The sequence below is a fragment of the Gopherus flavomarginatus genome, chromosome 5 (assembly GCF_025201925.1).
Source record: "Gopherus flavomarginatus isolate rGopFla2 chromosome 5, rGopFla2.mat.asm, whole genome shotgun sequence".
Taxonomy (NCBI): Eukaryota; Metazoa; Chordata; order Testudines; family Testudinidae; genus Gopherus; species Gopherus flavomarginatus.
Window position 1 is genome coordinate 15,196,794 of NC_066621.1, and position 17,796 is coordinate 15,214,589.

The 17,796-nt window shown below is 43.2% G+C and overlaps 1 protein-coding gene across 1 annotated transcript in view; it reads left to right on the top strand.

Annotated features, from left to right (window-relative positions):
• The window catches only part of DSTYK (dual serine/threonine and tyrosine protein kinase), a 61,959-nt gene that overhangs the window by 29,097 nt on the left and 15,066 nt on the right, over positions 1–17,796 (top strand). Inside the window, exons 3-5 of the mRNA XM_050955590.1 lie at positions 8,895–9,558; positions 15,010–15,242; positions 15,796–15,879. Of these exons, the coding sequence (XP_050811547.1) occupies positions 8,895–9,558; positions 15,010–15,242; positions 15,796–15,879 (981 nt within the window). The remainder of the gene's footprint in view (positions 1–8,894; positions 9,559–15,009; positions 15,243–15,795; positions 15,880–17,796) is intronic.

Sequence of the window (17,796 nt, forward strand, 5' to 3'; positions counted from 1 at the left end):
GATCACAGATCAGTCTTGCTTTGTGCTTCACTCTTAGTGGGGTGATTCCTTACCTTCGAATGCAGGTGGAGTCAGAGGCTAGTAGGTGCTTACAGGAAATTCCCAATAAAAATGTAAGGAAACAGTACTTCCCACATGTGGTCAATACTTTCTGTTTTTTAAAGGGGGAGGGGGAATAGGGTTTGTTCTTTGCACTTTATCTTGGGTAACAAAAGTAGATGGGTCAGTAACTTCATTGAATTGGCTTTGCTACTGCTTCTTGTGCACCAGTGCAATGCTGTTACGTTTGAACTCTTCTCACCATTTTTCTGTTACAGGTGGCAAAGAATGTGACTGCATATCCATTTGGTGTTAGTTGTAAAGAACATTCTAGCAAAGGCTCTGAAGTGTACGTTGGTTTCCTGTCTTGTTTCTGATACCAGTTAAGATGTTTGGTTTTTACTTTCTGTGTAAAACCCTAAGGGTATGTTGACACTGCAAAGAAAGACCCTTGGTGGCAAGTCTCAGAGCCCAGGTCAACTGGCAGCTAAAAATAGAAGTGTAGACATTTTAGATTGGGCTGGAGCTTGCGGATCTCAAGCCCAGTGGGGGCAGGGAGGTGTCTTTGAGTCCAGGGTCCAGCCCAAATATCTACACTGCTATTTCTAGCCTTGTATCCAAGCCCAAATCAGTTGACTTGGGCTCTGGGGCTCTGAGGCTTGTTGCCACTTTACCTTTAGAGTACATCTATGCTGCAATAGGCTGGATTCTGGCTGAGCCTTTCTTCCAAACCCCAATATAGCACTGCTGCAATTAAGTTTGACTGAGGTGCTTTTGCTGAGCAGAATTATATGTCAGAGCTGTTCTGTTTAGGTCTGACCTGGGTTCAGTGCTAGAGGTAGGGTATTTTCAGAAATACAATCGCTGTGAAATTTGTATTTCCTTCCACCCGTATCCAATTAGAACTAGAATCTCTGGGTCTTGTGCTATGCCCTGAATGTCACTACTTTCAGTTTTTGCTGGCTTAGAGTGATCGCGCGCCCTCGCGCTCGCTCTCATATGATGGGACAGGTTCTGTGGCTTTTGCAGTAGGGTAAGAAAAGTCTAGTGTTAAATACTGTTCAAGCTGTGTTTGTATCTCTTGTGTTATCTGTAGACTCAGTTAATTGGCCCTTTTAATTGGCCACAAACTTCCATAGTGGAGCAGGATTCCTATTTATGACACAGATAGATAGTCTTTATCCAAAGAAACAAAGTAGCACTAACAGCTTTTATTTGCAGAGGGTGCTGACACAGAATGTTACTGTCAGTTTTAGTTTAGGGTTCTGGGTTCAATTCCCTAATCTACCATATGCTTAGTGTTAACTTGAGCAAATCGTTTAATTTCTTGATGCTTGAAGTCTCTGTTAAATGAGGATAATAGTACTTCCCTGCCTCACAGGGGTGTTGAGGGTAAATGTATCAAAGATTGTGAGGTGCTCTGGTACTTTGGTAACTGGGCCATACAAGTACCGCAGATTTATAGCACATTTGTATAATTTGTCCCTAGCAGCATCTGATTTATTAACCTAGTTATTGCATTATTTGTTTGTGCTCCATGGTAGATCCATTCTGGGAATTGGAGTACTGGACTTGGTTTAGTGTTTGAGTAAAATACTGAACTGAGACTTCAAGTGGATGATGCTTAGTGAGACTCAACAGCAAAAGGTGGGTTAACGAAGGATAGCCTCTGGGCACCTCTAACTACAAAAGTCTCTCTTCCCCCCAATAAATGGAAAATGAAACTGTCCCAGATCTAATAATCTGGAGCAGGGTCACTTTGGAAGCAGCAAATGTCTCATTCTTAGATGAATAGGAGGCAGGTATATGAGAATATGGCAATCCTCTACCAATTTTTATCCTAAAGTACAAGGCAACTGGCTGTGTCCCTAAATAGCTTATTGCACTGAGATAAAGATCTTCAATTGTTTCTCCTCTTCATTATGTATGGTCTATAGTATGTTTTTCCTTTTACCTGTATTTATTGTTTATTCAGTACTGGGGCTAACTTCTGCCCTTGAATAGAGATGTACAGAATTTAGTCCATAGAAATATGCATAGGCTGTCAGAGTGAGAGGAGAATGGAATGCCTTTTTCCTAATTGGCTATTTTGTATTATAGTTAGGTGCAATATTCTCTCAAGAAGCAGAATTGTAACCCAGATAGTTGTGTAGTTGGTGTTTAGGTCTCCAAGTGTTCAATAAGTCTTGATTTTTAGATAGAGTTCTTAACTTCGGGAAAACATGGATGTAATTGTTTGACAGTAATGTATTTGGCAAAAGCTTCAAATACAGCAGCGCATACTTACTGAGAGCTCTAATTTAGTGAGAACTGCTTAAGGTTCCAAGATATTTCCATGAATCACCGTGTGACTATAGCTAACAGTCCTCTCCGTGAAACTGCCCTATGAAAATGATTGTAGAGCAGCATAGGTGTACATGCTGCTGGGCATGCACAATAAGACTAGATTGCTGCCTTGAAGAGTTTGTAATCAAAGTTTAAGAACATACAACTGAATAGTATATGGAAATATTCAGAGAAGTGCCATAAATTGGGATAAATTACCTTGTAGCATCATTTGTTTGCTTTTACTTCTAATGTTGCCGGAAAACCCTACAAGGTCTCTGCTAAAACAAGGACCAGTTGCTTGCACTGCATTTTGTTGGTTTTTCTTTTGCCCGTCTCCTAGAGACAGTACTGGCTTCCTCCTTTGTTTAGTCATCCGTGTGAGTCATCTTTCAATGTGAATATTGCAGAATTGCCTATCCAATTTTTCTATAATTTGTACTCTTGTTTAGCTATGGGTTTGGGAGTCCCATGACAGTCATAGCAGGCAAACTGCTGGCAAGACTTTTTTTCTTTTCTTATTTTAAGAGTGGAAAAAAATGGGAGACTACTCAAGTCTTTCATTTGACTAAATTTTAAGTCAAATGAATTCCCCGCCCCTGAGCTTAGAGTGGCTCCCTCTGGTGCACAGTGAGGATCTCACTTTTATGCTTCCATTTCTGGATTATTTGGGAGAATTTCTGAACTCTTCATAAAGTCGCATCCATAATTGTAATCCTTTCAGCCACACCCAAAGGGGCAGATTTAACTCTTCATCAAATACAAAGGAAGTTTGTTTCAGAGCTGGCCCTTCATTGTAAGTTTTTAGTATTGGCACTTCCAAGTTGCAGTGTCAACCAGTGGCGCATCAGGATGCAGGACACCTAAAAGCAATCCATTTAAAGCACTGAGCAACTAGGCACTGGCTAAATGGAAGCTCTAAAAATGCATGCATCATGATTAGCTAGTTAAAATTGAGCTATAACTTGTTCTCTCTCACTTTTGTTAGCAGAATTACTTTGTCTCCTCTTTCAATAGGAAACTACTACTACTGGAAACAAATAATACCGAAATAATACTGATTAGGTAAATGTTTACTCAAAAGTTCCAAAGGGCTATGCATATGGTTAAATCATGCTTAAATTAAGTCTAAGGCTAGTGCACCCCTTGTGAACAAATGCAAGGTATCCTCAGGGCCGGTGCAAGGAAGTTTTTGTGCCCTAGGCGAAACTTCCACCTTGCGCCATCCCCCTAACCCTGCCCCCCCCCCCCCGGGAAGCCCTCCCCCGCCCCCCTGCTGAAGCTAACCTCACCTGGGGAGCCTCCCTCTGTTTCTTCCCCCTCCCCCGCAGCAGCTAACACCCCTCAGGGAGCCCACCCCAGCTCACCTCGGCTCCGCCTCCTTTGCTGAGCACGCTGGAGCTGCTCTAATTCTCCTCCCCTCCAAGGCTTGCGGTGCCAATTGCAGGAGACTTAAAGCAGGGGCTGTGCGCTGAGCGGAGGCAGAGTGGAGGAGATCTGGGGCGGGGAGCGGTTTCCCTGTGTGCCGCCCCCCCCCCCGTTACTGTGGGTGGCCCTCCCCGCGCCAGCTCACCTCCACTCCACCTCCTCGCCTGAGCGGGATTTTAGGCTCCCCCAACCACTAGGCGCCATAGACGGCCGCCCAATTTGCCTAAGTGTTTGCTCCGGCCCTGGGTATTCTACCCAAAAGAATGACAGTATTTTTGCTGCCTTGCACCTCTTTATCAAAGGATCTGAAAGCACTTCACAGATATCAGAAGTGTCTGATTAAGCCTCTACACATGAGTAAATTACATCCATTATAGTGAGATTTGGCTTCAATACAGAGGTAGAAAATGAGCTGTAGCAACAATCTCATCTCCTCCTCCTCCAGCACTTTGACTCCTGTGTAAATAATCTAATTGCCCAAATAAAGGTCTAGACTGAACAAGTGAAAGTGAATCTTAAACTGCATCCTTAAAACTACTTAGCTCTAGGGTCACCGGCCCTCCTTCCACAGCTCAGCCCTGAAGATGGAGCCTAAGAAGCTACTTCAATTTTAAAAAATGGAATGTTTCTCACCTTTTTGCCTAGTTCTTGAGTTTCATTGTGATTTTTCATGGTCTAATGCGGTACTGATTGGGTTTCCAACACTGCAGGGCAATACTGAAATTCAAAAACTTCCCATTTATATGGATGTTAAATTTTTTGTTTCTTGTTGTTTTGTAGTTAAAAAGGGGAGGAGGGGAAGACGTTTTTTCTTGGGCTTCCACTGCTGTAGTGTTTTTTTTAATTTCTCATCTCAGGGAGCACTTCACCCCTAGCAGAAATCTCTAGGAAAATTTCAAAGGTGACTGCTAGAGTCTCCGATTCTGTGGAAATGAGTGACATATCCTCACCTTGGTTCTACAGCAGAGAAATTAACTGGGATACTTTACTCATGGCTTTTAAAGACAACACCATTAAATGACATTTTTAAATAGTTTTGCCTGGCTATGTAAAAGCATTTCCAGTTAATTTAAAATGAAATCTTTTTCCTATCTAAAATAGTGATACTGCACATTAGTCAGTTATTGGTAGGGCAAGCCCAGGGCTGTGGGGCAGTTCATATAATGAACTGTCTGTAAACATGAAAACTGGAGACCTGTATTTCTGACATTAGACAACCTTAGAGTTGCAATCAAAGAAATGGAAGTACTTACTGTGAAGCTTTCTCCAAAGAATTTCACGAGTGCATCTGGATTTTTACATGTAGTTCTGCCACTGGCTTCTCTAGCGGATCTGCATACTGTGCCAAACTCTGATGTTGGAAGGGAAACAGAAGTGTTAACAGATCCTTTGTTGAATCTAGGTCTCCAGAAAAAAATGATGATGTATTTGCATGAGAGGATCCCTGTGATAGCTCAACATCTGGTCCAGACACCTAAGGGATTTTGGCTACCATTCTTGCAGAATCTTGAGGAACAGCACTGATTTGTTACAGATGCATTTTGGTTTTTCAGGTTCAGATTAAGGAAACCTGTCTAAGGGCTGGTCTACACTGCGGGGGATCCATCTCAGATACGTGACTTCAGCTAGGCTATTCATGTAGCTGAAGTCGAAGTATCTTAGTTCGACTTACCTGGCCGTCGTCACGGCAGCAAGTTGACTGCCATGGCTACGCTATCAACTCCGCTTACTCGTCCCGCCGAGGTGGAGTATGGGTGTCAATTTGGGGACCAATTTATCGTGTCTAGATGAGACGCAATAAATCGATCCCTGATAGATCAATTACTATCCGGTGGGTAGTGTAGATGTGGCCTAACAATAGTGTCTCTAATGAAGATCTTCAACTTAAATAGAATCTTTCCCTGTTTCAGATGCTTTCCTAATGTTCCTCCTTGATTGTGAAATCTTACTGGTTGCACTGTAAACTGAAATGCCAAAAACTGTATTTAGAATATTGATACTGTACTTGTACCCAATGTCTAATTGTCACTGAAGATAAAATGATAGGAAGGGTGCAGACTCATCCCACCCAAATGACACTGTTGATGTCATCACCATCAGTACATGCTTAACAGCTCATCAATTGTCATCATCCACTTCCAAATGGTAAGTAATTCATTAACAACCAGTAGAATAAAGTATTAGAGCCACTGGAGTGTTTAGCTAATTGCATGATCTGCTTGGCTGAGCTCTGAAGCCCATAGAAGGGAATGGTCTAAATACAATACTGGGAACTAGGAACATCAAGCCATTTCACCCATATGAAAACTTGAAGGCAAGTATCTCAGTTACAGAACTGGGGATAAGTAACTGACTGGCCCAAGTATGACTTGTTTAATTCTTACTGTGTTGCAATGCTTATAGATGTCCATATGCAACATTCAGTGGGCATTATGTCAGTAATCAAAGTATTACAGTTCTGACCAACCTCATGACAGCTACTGGTGCAGTCATTTGGGTAATTACTCCACAGGGCAGGCATTCTCTTGGAGTTTCTCCATCTATGAACACTGTGGGAACACCATTTGTAACTTTAAAAATATGTGGTCTAACTCTGTAAAGTTATACCATATATGAATTTTACCTGTAGCTAATAATGCAGCCTCCTAACAGTATTTAACTCATATTCAAGTGGTAGAGTCCCAGAGCCACACCAAAAACTGAACTCTTACCTTTTGCAGCTGAAATGTTCAATGCTTGAATCACTCATTAGAAACACAGGATATGACTGGCAACTTAGGTGGGCCAGTCTGAACTTGGGTATCTCTTCTAGCAATGGCCAGTGCTTCTTTCACAATAGGCAGGTGAAGAACCTACAAATTAGTATATTGTGGGAAGGATGAGGGACAAGTTCACCATGGGAAGTGCCAGGAAGTTAACTTGTACTTGATGATGATTCTTGGCTTGCATATCTACAAACTTGGGTGGTTTATATTGTCATTGTATTTAACCCCACTGTAATAATGATCACTTAGCCATTTTCATTTATGCAATAACTAACAGGTTGTAGTAGCAGTAGATAGGAGTCTATTCAGGGCAGTAGCTGTGTGCTTGGAATACACGCCAAAAGTTGAAAAGAGGCTGGATGCAGGATTTTTCATGACTTGTTGATCCTGTATGGCTCAGACACTCACAGCTGGTCTAAAGAGGACCAGCACAAATAACTGCAAAATGGATCAATGAACTTATTGAAGCTTCTAGCCAGAAAATGTAAAAGCTCTCCTGCATGTCCCCACATAGCCTAACATATTTACCTGACTGGCTGCCTGCATGTGTTGTGATGTATTTGTTTGTCCACCTGGGAGAGGGGCTAGCAACTGTTGGGGGTGGCTTCTCCCCCCCCCCCCCCCCCGCCCATGGTAAAACTAATGGACCATCCCTGATTTTCAGTTATGGTCCTTAAAGATTTAGTTCAAGGTCAACAAACAAACGAAGTGAGTGAAGCTGGTTAAGGATTTTCCATTCTTTTTGCCAAAGGTACAAACACAGAAGACATCTGCTTTTAACACTGACTCAGTCATTGATCAGACTCTTTGAGCTTTTAAATTGTTTTATAACTACCTGTTGGCCAAATACAGTAAACAAATGTGGCTGCAACACAGCCTTAAATGAAATGCAAACTTTGGTAGTGAGTGGTGTCTTATTTTTTAAAATTAGAGTGAGGATGTTGGCGTCTTGGACAAGCTTCTTGAGAGGTAGCATGGAGGCCTGAATGGTGGTGATGGTGGAAATGATTATAGAATAGCCTTTTCTCTAGGTCAGTGGTTCTCAAACTGTGGGTTGGGACCCCAGAGTGGGTTATGACCCTGTTTTAATGGGGTCGCCAGGGCTGGCGTTAGACTTGCTGGGTCCAAAGCCGGAGCCTCACCACCAAAGACTAAGCCTGAGGGTTTCAGCCCTGGGTGGCAAGGTTCAGGTTACAAGCCCCCCTCACCTCACCCCCCCCACACCTGGGTCTAAAGCCCTTGAGCTTCAGCTTTGATCCCACCTCACCCAGTCCCACCCAGGATGGTGGGACTCTAGCGGGCTCAAGCTTTGTTCCCTGCTCCTGGGGGTTATGTAGTAATTTGTTGTCAGAAGGAGGTAACAGTGCAATTAAGTTTGAGACCCCTCCTTGCTCTAGTAACTAGTTCAGATCCAACTCTGTGCAGTAGTGAGTGAAAGCCACCTCAGTATGATAACTTTGCATTAGCATATGTATATGAGTTGACGCAGTTGAAATTCTAGTGTCCAGAAATATCTGCACACTAACTGCCCTTTGCTGGCAGTCTACAAATGGACCGAGAACTGAATAGGCCAGGGAGGCTTAACTCCCTTCTGGCCCTAAATAGGGGATTTTCAAGACAGGGTTGAGTCATGCCAGTGGATAGCAGAGAAAATACAGCACGAGCTTCCCATTGCTATTCTTGTGTTGCGAATCAACTGATTTCATTCTCCAGGCTGGCAGTGTGCGCTCACTAATTCCTGTCCTAAAAATCATCATAGTATTTTAGAATACCTTCAATGCTGAATCACAAAAATGTGGCTCTTGTCAGTGACTTCAGTAGCTTTAGCTGATTTGAAGCATTCTAGCCATATCTCAGCGAGAGACAAGGAGGAAAAATTCTAAATGAAGTGACTCAGGTGAAAAGTCTGGAATATTGAAGTGAGCTAGGATATGTTCTCAGTTCTCAGTCTTTCACAATGAAAGTGAAATGTCAGCTCTTGCAAGACAGAGAGAGGCTTGAGGTCTAAAATAAGACCATGGATCCTATACTGCCATGTGAAACTTGGGCTGGATTTGAACCTTGTTTGCTAATTCCAAGGTTTCATTGTCTAGGATTTCTGTAGACACCCAAAAGGATGAGAAATGAGCCTTGAATAATGACTTTTATAGGCTAATACAAGGATCTGGGAGAAGCTCCAATCAGCCCTATGGACTCATGAGAATTGCATGTTTAGACCATGAAATGGGTCCTGCTACAGGGATGAACTTTTAGTGGTGAGAGGGAAGCTGGGAGACTTACTAGCTGGGTTAATTGCTAAAACTTCAGTGTGATTACTTTATTTTATTACTCTTTCAGGAGGTGGACATTGTGGTAGCCCCATGTCGGGGATTCCAGTCTGCTGAGGTCATCTTGGGAGAGTACGTGAACCATGTCTTGCCTGTCATCACCTTTGCCATCAGTGAGGCTAAACTGTCAGCATCTGATGAAAACGAACTGCGGGAAATCCAAGAGAAATTTTCTTTGCCTGTATTCTTTTGCAAAGTGCCAGAGTCAGAGGCTGAACTGATCTCTCCCAAAAAGGCTGAGAATGAGAAGTCATTCCTCTACTGTCAGCTGATGGACCTAGACTATCTGAGTACCAACCACTGCAGCTGTGGGGCCCCTAGTTCTGATGCCAAAGCCCAGAGCATGCTGGTAGAGCAATTTGAGAAATTCCGCCTTCTGAGCACTTTCTCCAGGCAGGTGCTGCAGAAGCACCTGGTGGATGTAGCCACCATCTTGAACATGGTGCACTGCCGCTGCCTGGACATCTTCATCAACCAGGCTTTTGATATGCAACGAGACCTGCAGATCACCCCAAAACGGCTGGAGTACACGCGCAAGAAGGAGAATGAGCTCTATGAGTCTCTGATGGGTATTGCCAATCGCAAGCAGGAGGAGATGAAGGACATGATCATAGAGACTCTCAACAACATGAAAGAGGAGCTGCTGGAAGATGCTGCTAACATGGAATTCAAAGGTAATCTCTGGTAAGAGGAGAGAGATGGGCAGATATCTGAGGATGACTGAATTTATAAGCCTCTCTACAAACTTTGCTTCCTGGGCCAATTTAAATGAGGATCAGACGAGGTCTACCTTCCTCCGTGACCTCTTCTGCATCGTCTAGTATGTAAAACAATCAGCTGGTAGAGTCTGCTACACTGAACTATTTTCTCTAAGCAGATCACTGAAGTAGGTCTGAGCACACGACTAGACCAGGAATGCCTGACTTCTAATTGAGTCTGACAGTGATTCATGCTGTGTAGACTAGAACAGGCTACTTAGGCCTAGCCTACACAAAAAGTTAAGTCAACCTAGCTATATCGTTGAAGGGTGTGAAAAATCCATGCCTGTGGTTAAGCAGCTCTAACCCCTGGTGTAGACAGCATTAGGTCAATAGAAGAATTCTTCCAATCTTCTGCTTCTCAGGGAGGTGGATTACCTATGCTGACAAGAGAGCCCCTCCCATTTGTGTAAACAGTGGCTACACTGAAGCACTACAGCAGCACTGGAGCTGTACCGCTGTTGTGTTTCAAGTGTGCACAAGCCCTTGGCCTCTTTGCCTTAATGTCCTATCTTACAGTGGGAGACAGTAATTGCCTACATTAGTGGTGGGAAAATGGTTGTGAGTAGTCAGAACTGAATAATAAAAATCAACTTTTTTTTCAGCAAAAAATGCAGGCTTGTGATACCAAAATGTTTTGCAAATTCATGTTGACTGTCAAATTGTTGGTTATAGAACACTTCTCACTTTGACACCTTTGAATCTGCTTTTCTAGAAACTTCCTTTAAAATTTTATAAAAATAACTGTAAAAAAAATATTCTAAAATAGAAACATTGTTTGACCCCCCAAATATTTTTGCCAAAAAATTAAAAACAAAACAAAAACCCTTCATTTTGGTTCAGCTAAACCAATCTCTTTGTCAGTGAACTGAAATATTGCTAGTTTGCCTAGCTGTAGTTGTGAGGACTGATAGTAAATCTCTAAAAGAAAACTATGGAGTGAGACTTTACCCTGCACTCCTAGAATTGAAAGTCCCTTTCTTTCTCTTTCAGAGATGACTTAAACGGCTTTACAGTATCGAACCTTCTAAAATAAAACACTTCTATATAGATGCCTGGTTACCCTACTGCTATCTTTGTTTCCTGCTGACCCTTTGGGCAGTCACCCGATGGTGCATCAGAAAGCTTGGGTTATTGCCCAAAAGTCTATTTGGCGTGCTCAACACATGGTGTGGGTTTTATCCAGGCTGCAATTTTATTAGTCAAATTACATCCAAAGTTCCCATCGGGGACAGTTCAGTGCAGTCACTTGCACCACATTGATCCTTTGTCAATTTGTGGGATGCTCCCACTGTGAGGGAGCCAGTCACCACACTAGAAGGTTCTCAGGGCACCTCCAGTTGCCCACTATCATCCTTTTTTTGGGAGTTGAGGTAACAGGTGACTTTGACAGCCAGTTAGCACTGCCCTGAAGAGCAGTGGTGGGGCAGTTGCCCCATGGTAATAAGCCAGCCCTTCGTTTGCATTTGACCCAGAGTGGGGATGAGGAAATAGACATATTGCCACATCTCACAAGGAGATACTCTTTGGATGCCCACTATGTTACTGCTTTGGATCTGGAGCCTAAATCAGAGAATTCCTGCACTGGGCACCTTCCAAAAGTTGCAACAGCTAAACAATTCTCACATAGGTTCTAACAGTGACCTCCAGGAGCAGGGGAATCCCAGCACTCCTATTGCCCAAAACTCAACCTCTAGGTCTCTCTGTGAGGAAGGTGAAAACCCCAACCAATCTTGGTCAACCTGGTGGAATGGGGAAAAACTCTTTCCCATCCCCAAAGTGGTGATAGCATAGCCCAGAGTGTCCTAATAAGGAAGGGTTGGGGTGGGCTGATTGTTGGGAATTAGTAAACAGGAAGTGGCCCTGAGCACAGGTCTCAATCCTGCACAACCTCCACCCCACCCTGGAAGTTGTATGTGGGCAGGAAATCTCCTCTGTCCTTTTTGCCCTCTCCCATCGTGGAAACCACCAAGCTCAGCCCCAGCTAGGCTTGGGGCCCTTATTTGGGAAGAGCCAGCAAAACCTTCTCTGTTCTTGCAAGCTGAATGCCATGGGTTGTCTTTTTCGTTTTTGAAGATGCATGGCTTCCCAATGCACTTCCTGGTGAGGTGTAACTTCTGTTGGTAGCTTTTGAGCTCCAGGAGAGGGGTTTATTAACTGTTGTGAATGGTTAAACTTTTTATGTACCTTATTCTCTGAGTCTTTTGGTCTGGGGCACTACAGTCACATGATGTGGCAGGTTCTATGAAACTTTCTCTTGCTTGTCACACAATGGTTTGCAATAATTTTCAGTTCTTCAGGAAGGAATGTTGAGATGGAAATGCACTTTGAAAAGACATGAAGGTTTTCTGCTTGAAACGAAATTGAAAATAACTTTAGGCTGTAAGATTGGAGGAAGTTGTTCGCTTTTCTTTGTGTTCAAAAGGTACTGTGTACTCTAAGGAGGCTTCTAAATCTCTAGACTTGCACTTCAATTTTAAAACTGGAAAACAAATGCGTGCAGCTGTCTAGGAGAGATGGAGGGTGTGGAATAGAGCACCTGCTACAAAGTAGCAAATGAGCAAGTGGAATACCACGGATCCAGATTTTTGTTTCTGGAGTGCGGTCATCATTAGCAGGGAGGGAGGGAGAAGGATTATTCTGTGACTTAAAATGTTTGCTTTGTATCATTCACGTAAGTACAGCCATAATCACTAAGGGTTGATCTACACTGCAGTGTTGGTTTGAGTTAACTCTGAGTGAGAGTGGCCACACTGAAATAACACTTGAGTAACGCTGTTATTAGTATTAGTGTCCTGGAGTAACTGAATCCCCACTACATTATTGGTTTGAGCATCAACAGCACTCAAGCTTCAGCTCACGTCCCCGGCTAGCTAGCGTTTTAAAGCATCATTTAACTGGAGCTAGAGACTGTGTGAATGGGAGTTGGGTTATGGGAAACACATTGCACTTGGAGCTAGACAAGTCCTCGGGCTTGATCAGTGCTGCAACCAAACTGCACTGAGATGTGACTGCAGCTTGGGGAGGCTTACCGACAGCTAGCTTTAATCTAGCTAGTGCAGCGAAAAATAGCAGTGAAGACATGATTGCACAGGCTAGCAACACAAGTATGTACCCCGAGTACTTGGTAAGCTTGTACACCCCATGCTGAAGCCTGAGCTGATGCATCTTCACTGCTTTTTTTTTTTTTTTTTTTTTAAAAGCTGCCTTAGCCAGTTTAAAGCTAGTGTGAGTATGCCTACTTGCGCTCTTATCGCTTCTTCAGTTGCGGTGTAGATGTAGCCAGCCTTCAGTGTGCACACTGTTCTTTAGAGCTTGGCATTCAGGAAGGTGTAAAACCATACTACAGTAACTTGAGGACCAACAGCATTTGAGAGTTTTTGCTGCGGGAAGGACAGTAGATTCTCTTGTTGCGGCCTCTGATGTCATAAGTCAGTCACTTGATTTATGTTTAAAGAAGCTAGAATCTCCCTCTGGATTTCGTGTTCAAATACAGGTCTCTAGCCTGACCTCTGAGCATTGCTGTAGAACTGGGGAAACTGGCTATGGTGCATGCACAGTAGCAACTTGACCAGCTAGATACCTATTGAATAATACTTGACATTTTGTATACCAAGCATCGAATAAGCACCAGATAATCTTTCTGTGATGTGAGGAATAATATGGAGGAACTGAGGTACAGCAATAAGTGGCTTCCACAAGACTTTGCTTTTAACTGCAGATCTGCAACCAGATTTCAGTTTTCTGACTGGGAGATCTCAGATTCCAAATGCACATTACCCTGCCCTCTGTAATCTTGTCACCTTCCATTTTGTGGGTTAGATGGAAGGTTGGCAAGTGCATCACAAGAGTGCGACTCTTATGGCAGCCCTCTGAAAACAAGCTTTAGTGTCCAATTGGGAGCTAATTATAAGCTCCTTGGGGCAGGAGGGCCCCTTTTGTTCTGTGTCTGTACAGTGTCTAGCACAATGGCACTCTGTTTTATGACTGGGCTACCACAATACTGCTGCTGCTAATAATCCTAATCCTATAAATGTAAACAAGCAGGCTTGAGCATTGCAGTGGTGTGTATGTTCTCACAGGCTATTAAGTTGGCTTGAAATTGCAGTAGGACACACAAGGGATCAAAAAGTATGTTTAGAGATTTGTCTTGAACTTTTTTGCATTTAGTGGAGCAGATAACTTTTTCACTGAACTTGATTTCTCAGCACTAAAAAAAATTCTGTGTCCAAAAATGAACTGGAGGGGGTGAGATGGTGGCTTTGGAATGTCTGAGAATCACTGACTTAGTTAAAAACAGGCTAATAGCCTGAATACCCCCCACCCTCCCAAACCACCATTTGAATATGGTTCAGAAACTACCTTCTCTCTGCAAAGAGAGTTGTTCTCTATGTAGAAATGCTTTGCTCCTTTTTTTTTTTTTTTTTTTTTTTTTTGGTAGCCTGGAAACATTTGCTAGTTGCATAGTGAGCAAAATATTTAGTCACATCAAGAGCAGGAATGTATAAAACATTCCTAATACTTCTCTTATGGAGAGTTGAACAAAGACAAGTACACAACTAACTTTGTTTAAAAGTGAAAACACAGAGGAGTCAAATGGTGAATGACTTAGCCTTTCACCTCTGTCTGTCTTGGGTCCTAGATTTAGTATATGGCCCTAGGGATGCAGTGGAATGCATGCTTGTAGAACAAGCTTGCACAGCTTCTGCCTGCTTTTAAGCCCAGCTTGTTAAACACTTGACTTTCACATAGGGTGAAACTTCTGCACCCTACAGACCATTAAACAATCTGGTCTTAGAGGTATTAATCTTCTTTTTATAAAGACTCTGCAGAAATCATGACTATCCCAACCACGTTATGGCTGAAATCATGGTAACTGTTAAACATAGTGGCTGCTAACAGGGCCCTTTCATGACCAGTGATTTTGAAAGAACAGTGCTAATCATAATACTTCAGAACATCTCTTCTTTCCTCCCTGCCCCTTCTCCCTCCCTCCCCCCAATAAAACAAAACCAAAGCCCTCCCCACAGTCTGTCACGGTCTTTTAATCTTACTATAACGCTCCCTTGGGAGCAGTGGGAGGGCCCTGTTCACATTGTTTCAACTACCTTTCTTTCACAAACCATTGTTAGCAGCAGTTTGTCCAATAGCTTGAAGAGGACCTAGAGGTCAAAACTCAAGATAATTAAATAGTGTTAGAAGGGATGGAGAGTGAGCAGAAACTGTCCAGACAAGTGCTGGAATAAGCTTGTGCTGTAGCAGCTTTGCAAAACACACAGTGCAGCAGCATGTCATGTTTGACAGCTAATAGTACAATTGTAATGCCTTTGTGCCGTATCTGTACAAAACTTTCCTTCCTTCCTACAGACATCATAATTCCTGAGAATGGGGAGCCTGTGAGTTCCAAGGACGTTAAATGTTGTATTAAGCAAATCCAGGAACTGATCATTTCTCGGTTAAACCAAGCAGTTGCCAACAAATTGATAAGCTCCGTAGACTATCTGCGTGAAAGCTTTGTGGGGACGCTGGAGAGATGCCTGAAGAGTCTGGAGAAGTCTCAGGATGTTTCAGTACATGTCACGAGCAATTATCTCAAACAGGTATGGTAGCTCAACCAGTTGCTGAGAATTTTCATAGCATTACTTTTTTACAAAGAATTTTGTTGGACTGTCACCGCAAGACTTGACTTTATCTTGATAGAATAAGAGAGCAGCACTAAAAGACAAGGAAGAGTTGGGCAAGGCTATAATGTACAAGCCCTATTAAAATCAATAGAAGGAAGCAGAAACCTTTTGAGGAACAGATGTAGTGGCTAGAGAAGAGGGGGTAGAATTGGGGAATCATTGGTTCTCTTCTCAGGCTTGCTGTATGATTGCTGCCAAGTCACTTAACCTCTCACTCGGTTTCCCAGTCTGTAAAATGGCGATAATTACCAGCCTATGTAAGGGTGTAGTAAGGATTAAATACACGGAGTAGTCTGGTCAGGTAGGCTGGGGGCCTCTGCAACATCCAGTATAGACCATTGCCAGAGGCAAGATACAAGATTTGCAGGACCAGTGCTCTTATTTTTTCTAGGTCAGTTTTCCATACAGAATCAGCATTAAACAAGTCAGTTCCTACTTTGCTAATTTTCCCCCCTTCTCCTCACTCTAGATACTAAATGCAGCCTATCACGTTGAAGTCACTTTTCACTCAGGCTCATCAGTAACCAGAATGCTGTGGGAACAGATCAAACAGGTACAAATTTTCTACATTCCTTTCTGCTTGGACTGTAGAATAGACTAGTTACCATCACCCCTGACTTTTGCATACTAGAACAATGATGGAATGTTTGGATTATAAATGCTGCAGGGATTGCTTATGAAACTTTGATACTAAATATTAATAACATCTGCTTGTCTGCAGAAGGTTCTGCAGAATCTTATTACTTTTTACAAACCATAAATGTGCAAATTAATAATGTGCCCCTAAAAGTGTGTTGGATGCTTCACAAAGCAAAGAATTGACTTTACAGTTGCTTGTTACAAGTGTTAAGGCAAACCACTATTATTCATTGAGTGAGTGTCTATACAGATTTCGCTCTTTGTGCATGAGATTGGATTTTTTGGGACTGTGCCTGTGCCTGGAGTACCTTCTTGTTCCTCATAATGGAAGGCATAAGGGGTAGGGGGCAGCAGCCACCTGCAATCAGTTCCTTCTTACTGCCCATTGTGGTTCCTGTATGGGTGTTCCTAGCTCTTTATGCAACTAGTACATTCTTTTTTTCCTTTATTGTAGTGGGGGAAACTTTTGGTCTTTGTCTAGTGTTAGTTGATAGGTTTTATTTGCCAATTGGCTTTAGTTACTTAATCTTAAACAGAGTAGTGAGAAGGTTTTTTCTACACAAGGAATCTCTTCCTTGTACAGATCGACCCGTACAAGGGCAGACCCAAGTCATTGGGGTTCAAGGTCTGCCCATCCTTCACCTGTTGTTCCTGTGGATGACTGGCACTCCCAGTGCCTATTGTGCTTCAGAGCAGTGGAGATGTGGCAGAGTTCAGGAAAGAATCTGAGAGGCACTGAAAGATCATCAGGGATGCAGAGCAGCCCTCCTGGTACCCACTCATTTGTCATCCTCACTGTCCGTACCAGCCATGGTAGTACTGATTTCCCTACAAGTGAACCTCTGTTCTAGGAAGTCAGCTTCATCCACTTTCTCCAGAACCAGATCCCCCTCACCAAAGCAGCAGTCTCCGGCTTCTCTCCAGTCTGTGTCAGCTTATGGAAGGTGAGAGGGAATACAGTGGAGATTACTACTCTCCAGACATTTCAGCCTCTGTCCATCTCCATCTGCAGATTGAAGTAGTTAAGCCCCCCTTCACTACTTCTGTGGATGAGCTTAAAACCCTTCCAAGACCTTGCTAAAAGTGGTGGAGACCCTGGATGTTCCACTGGAAGTCATCCAGGAGCATACTGAATGTCTTCCGAATGTCCTGCGGCCTTCCTCTGCAGTGTGACTGGCCATGCTCACTGGTGACTGACCACTTGACTTGGCATACATTGGCCGCAGTTGCAGCAACATCAAAAGGGGCTGTTGGATACCAGGTGCCTGTGAAAGAGTTTGAATATTTTACCAACACCCTACCCCTGGGACTCCCTTTATAGTGCAGGTAGCTCATGGAAAGTTGAGGCACCAAAGCCAGTCCAAGTCTACCCCTTTGGATAAAGACCCCAATAACTGAGATCTATTTCAGGAAGAAGGTATACCCCTCAGCAAGCCTTCAGATATGAGTGGCAAATGATCAGGTGCTGCTGCCAGAGGACTTTCTGTTATAAGACACTTTCCATTCTTATGGACAGACTGCTGAAGGGCCAGCACAAGGAATCAAAATCCCTTATAAAGGCCAGCTCACTGCCTGAATGGCACTTCAAGCAGCATTTGTTGCATCGGCTGCAGCAGCCAGGTTCACTGCTTCAGGCATCAGGAAATCCCCTGGAAGTCCAAGTCACCATTAGCCCTCCCATTTGAGGGCAACAAGCTCAAGTGAAATGGATGAGGAAGTTAATTCCCTAAAAGACTCCAAAGCCACCTTGAGATTCTTGGGTCTGTATGCCCCAGCCCCAGAGAGGAAGCTACCATGATACAGACTGAAACTAGTCTCAATACTATCCACA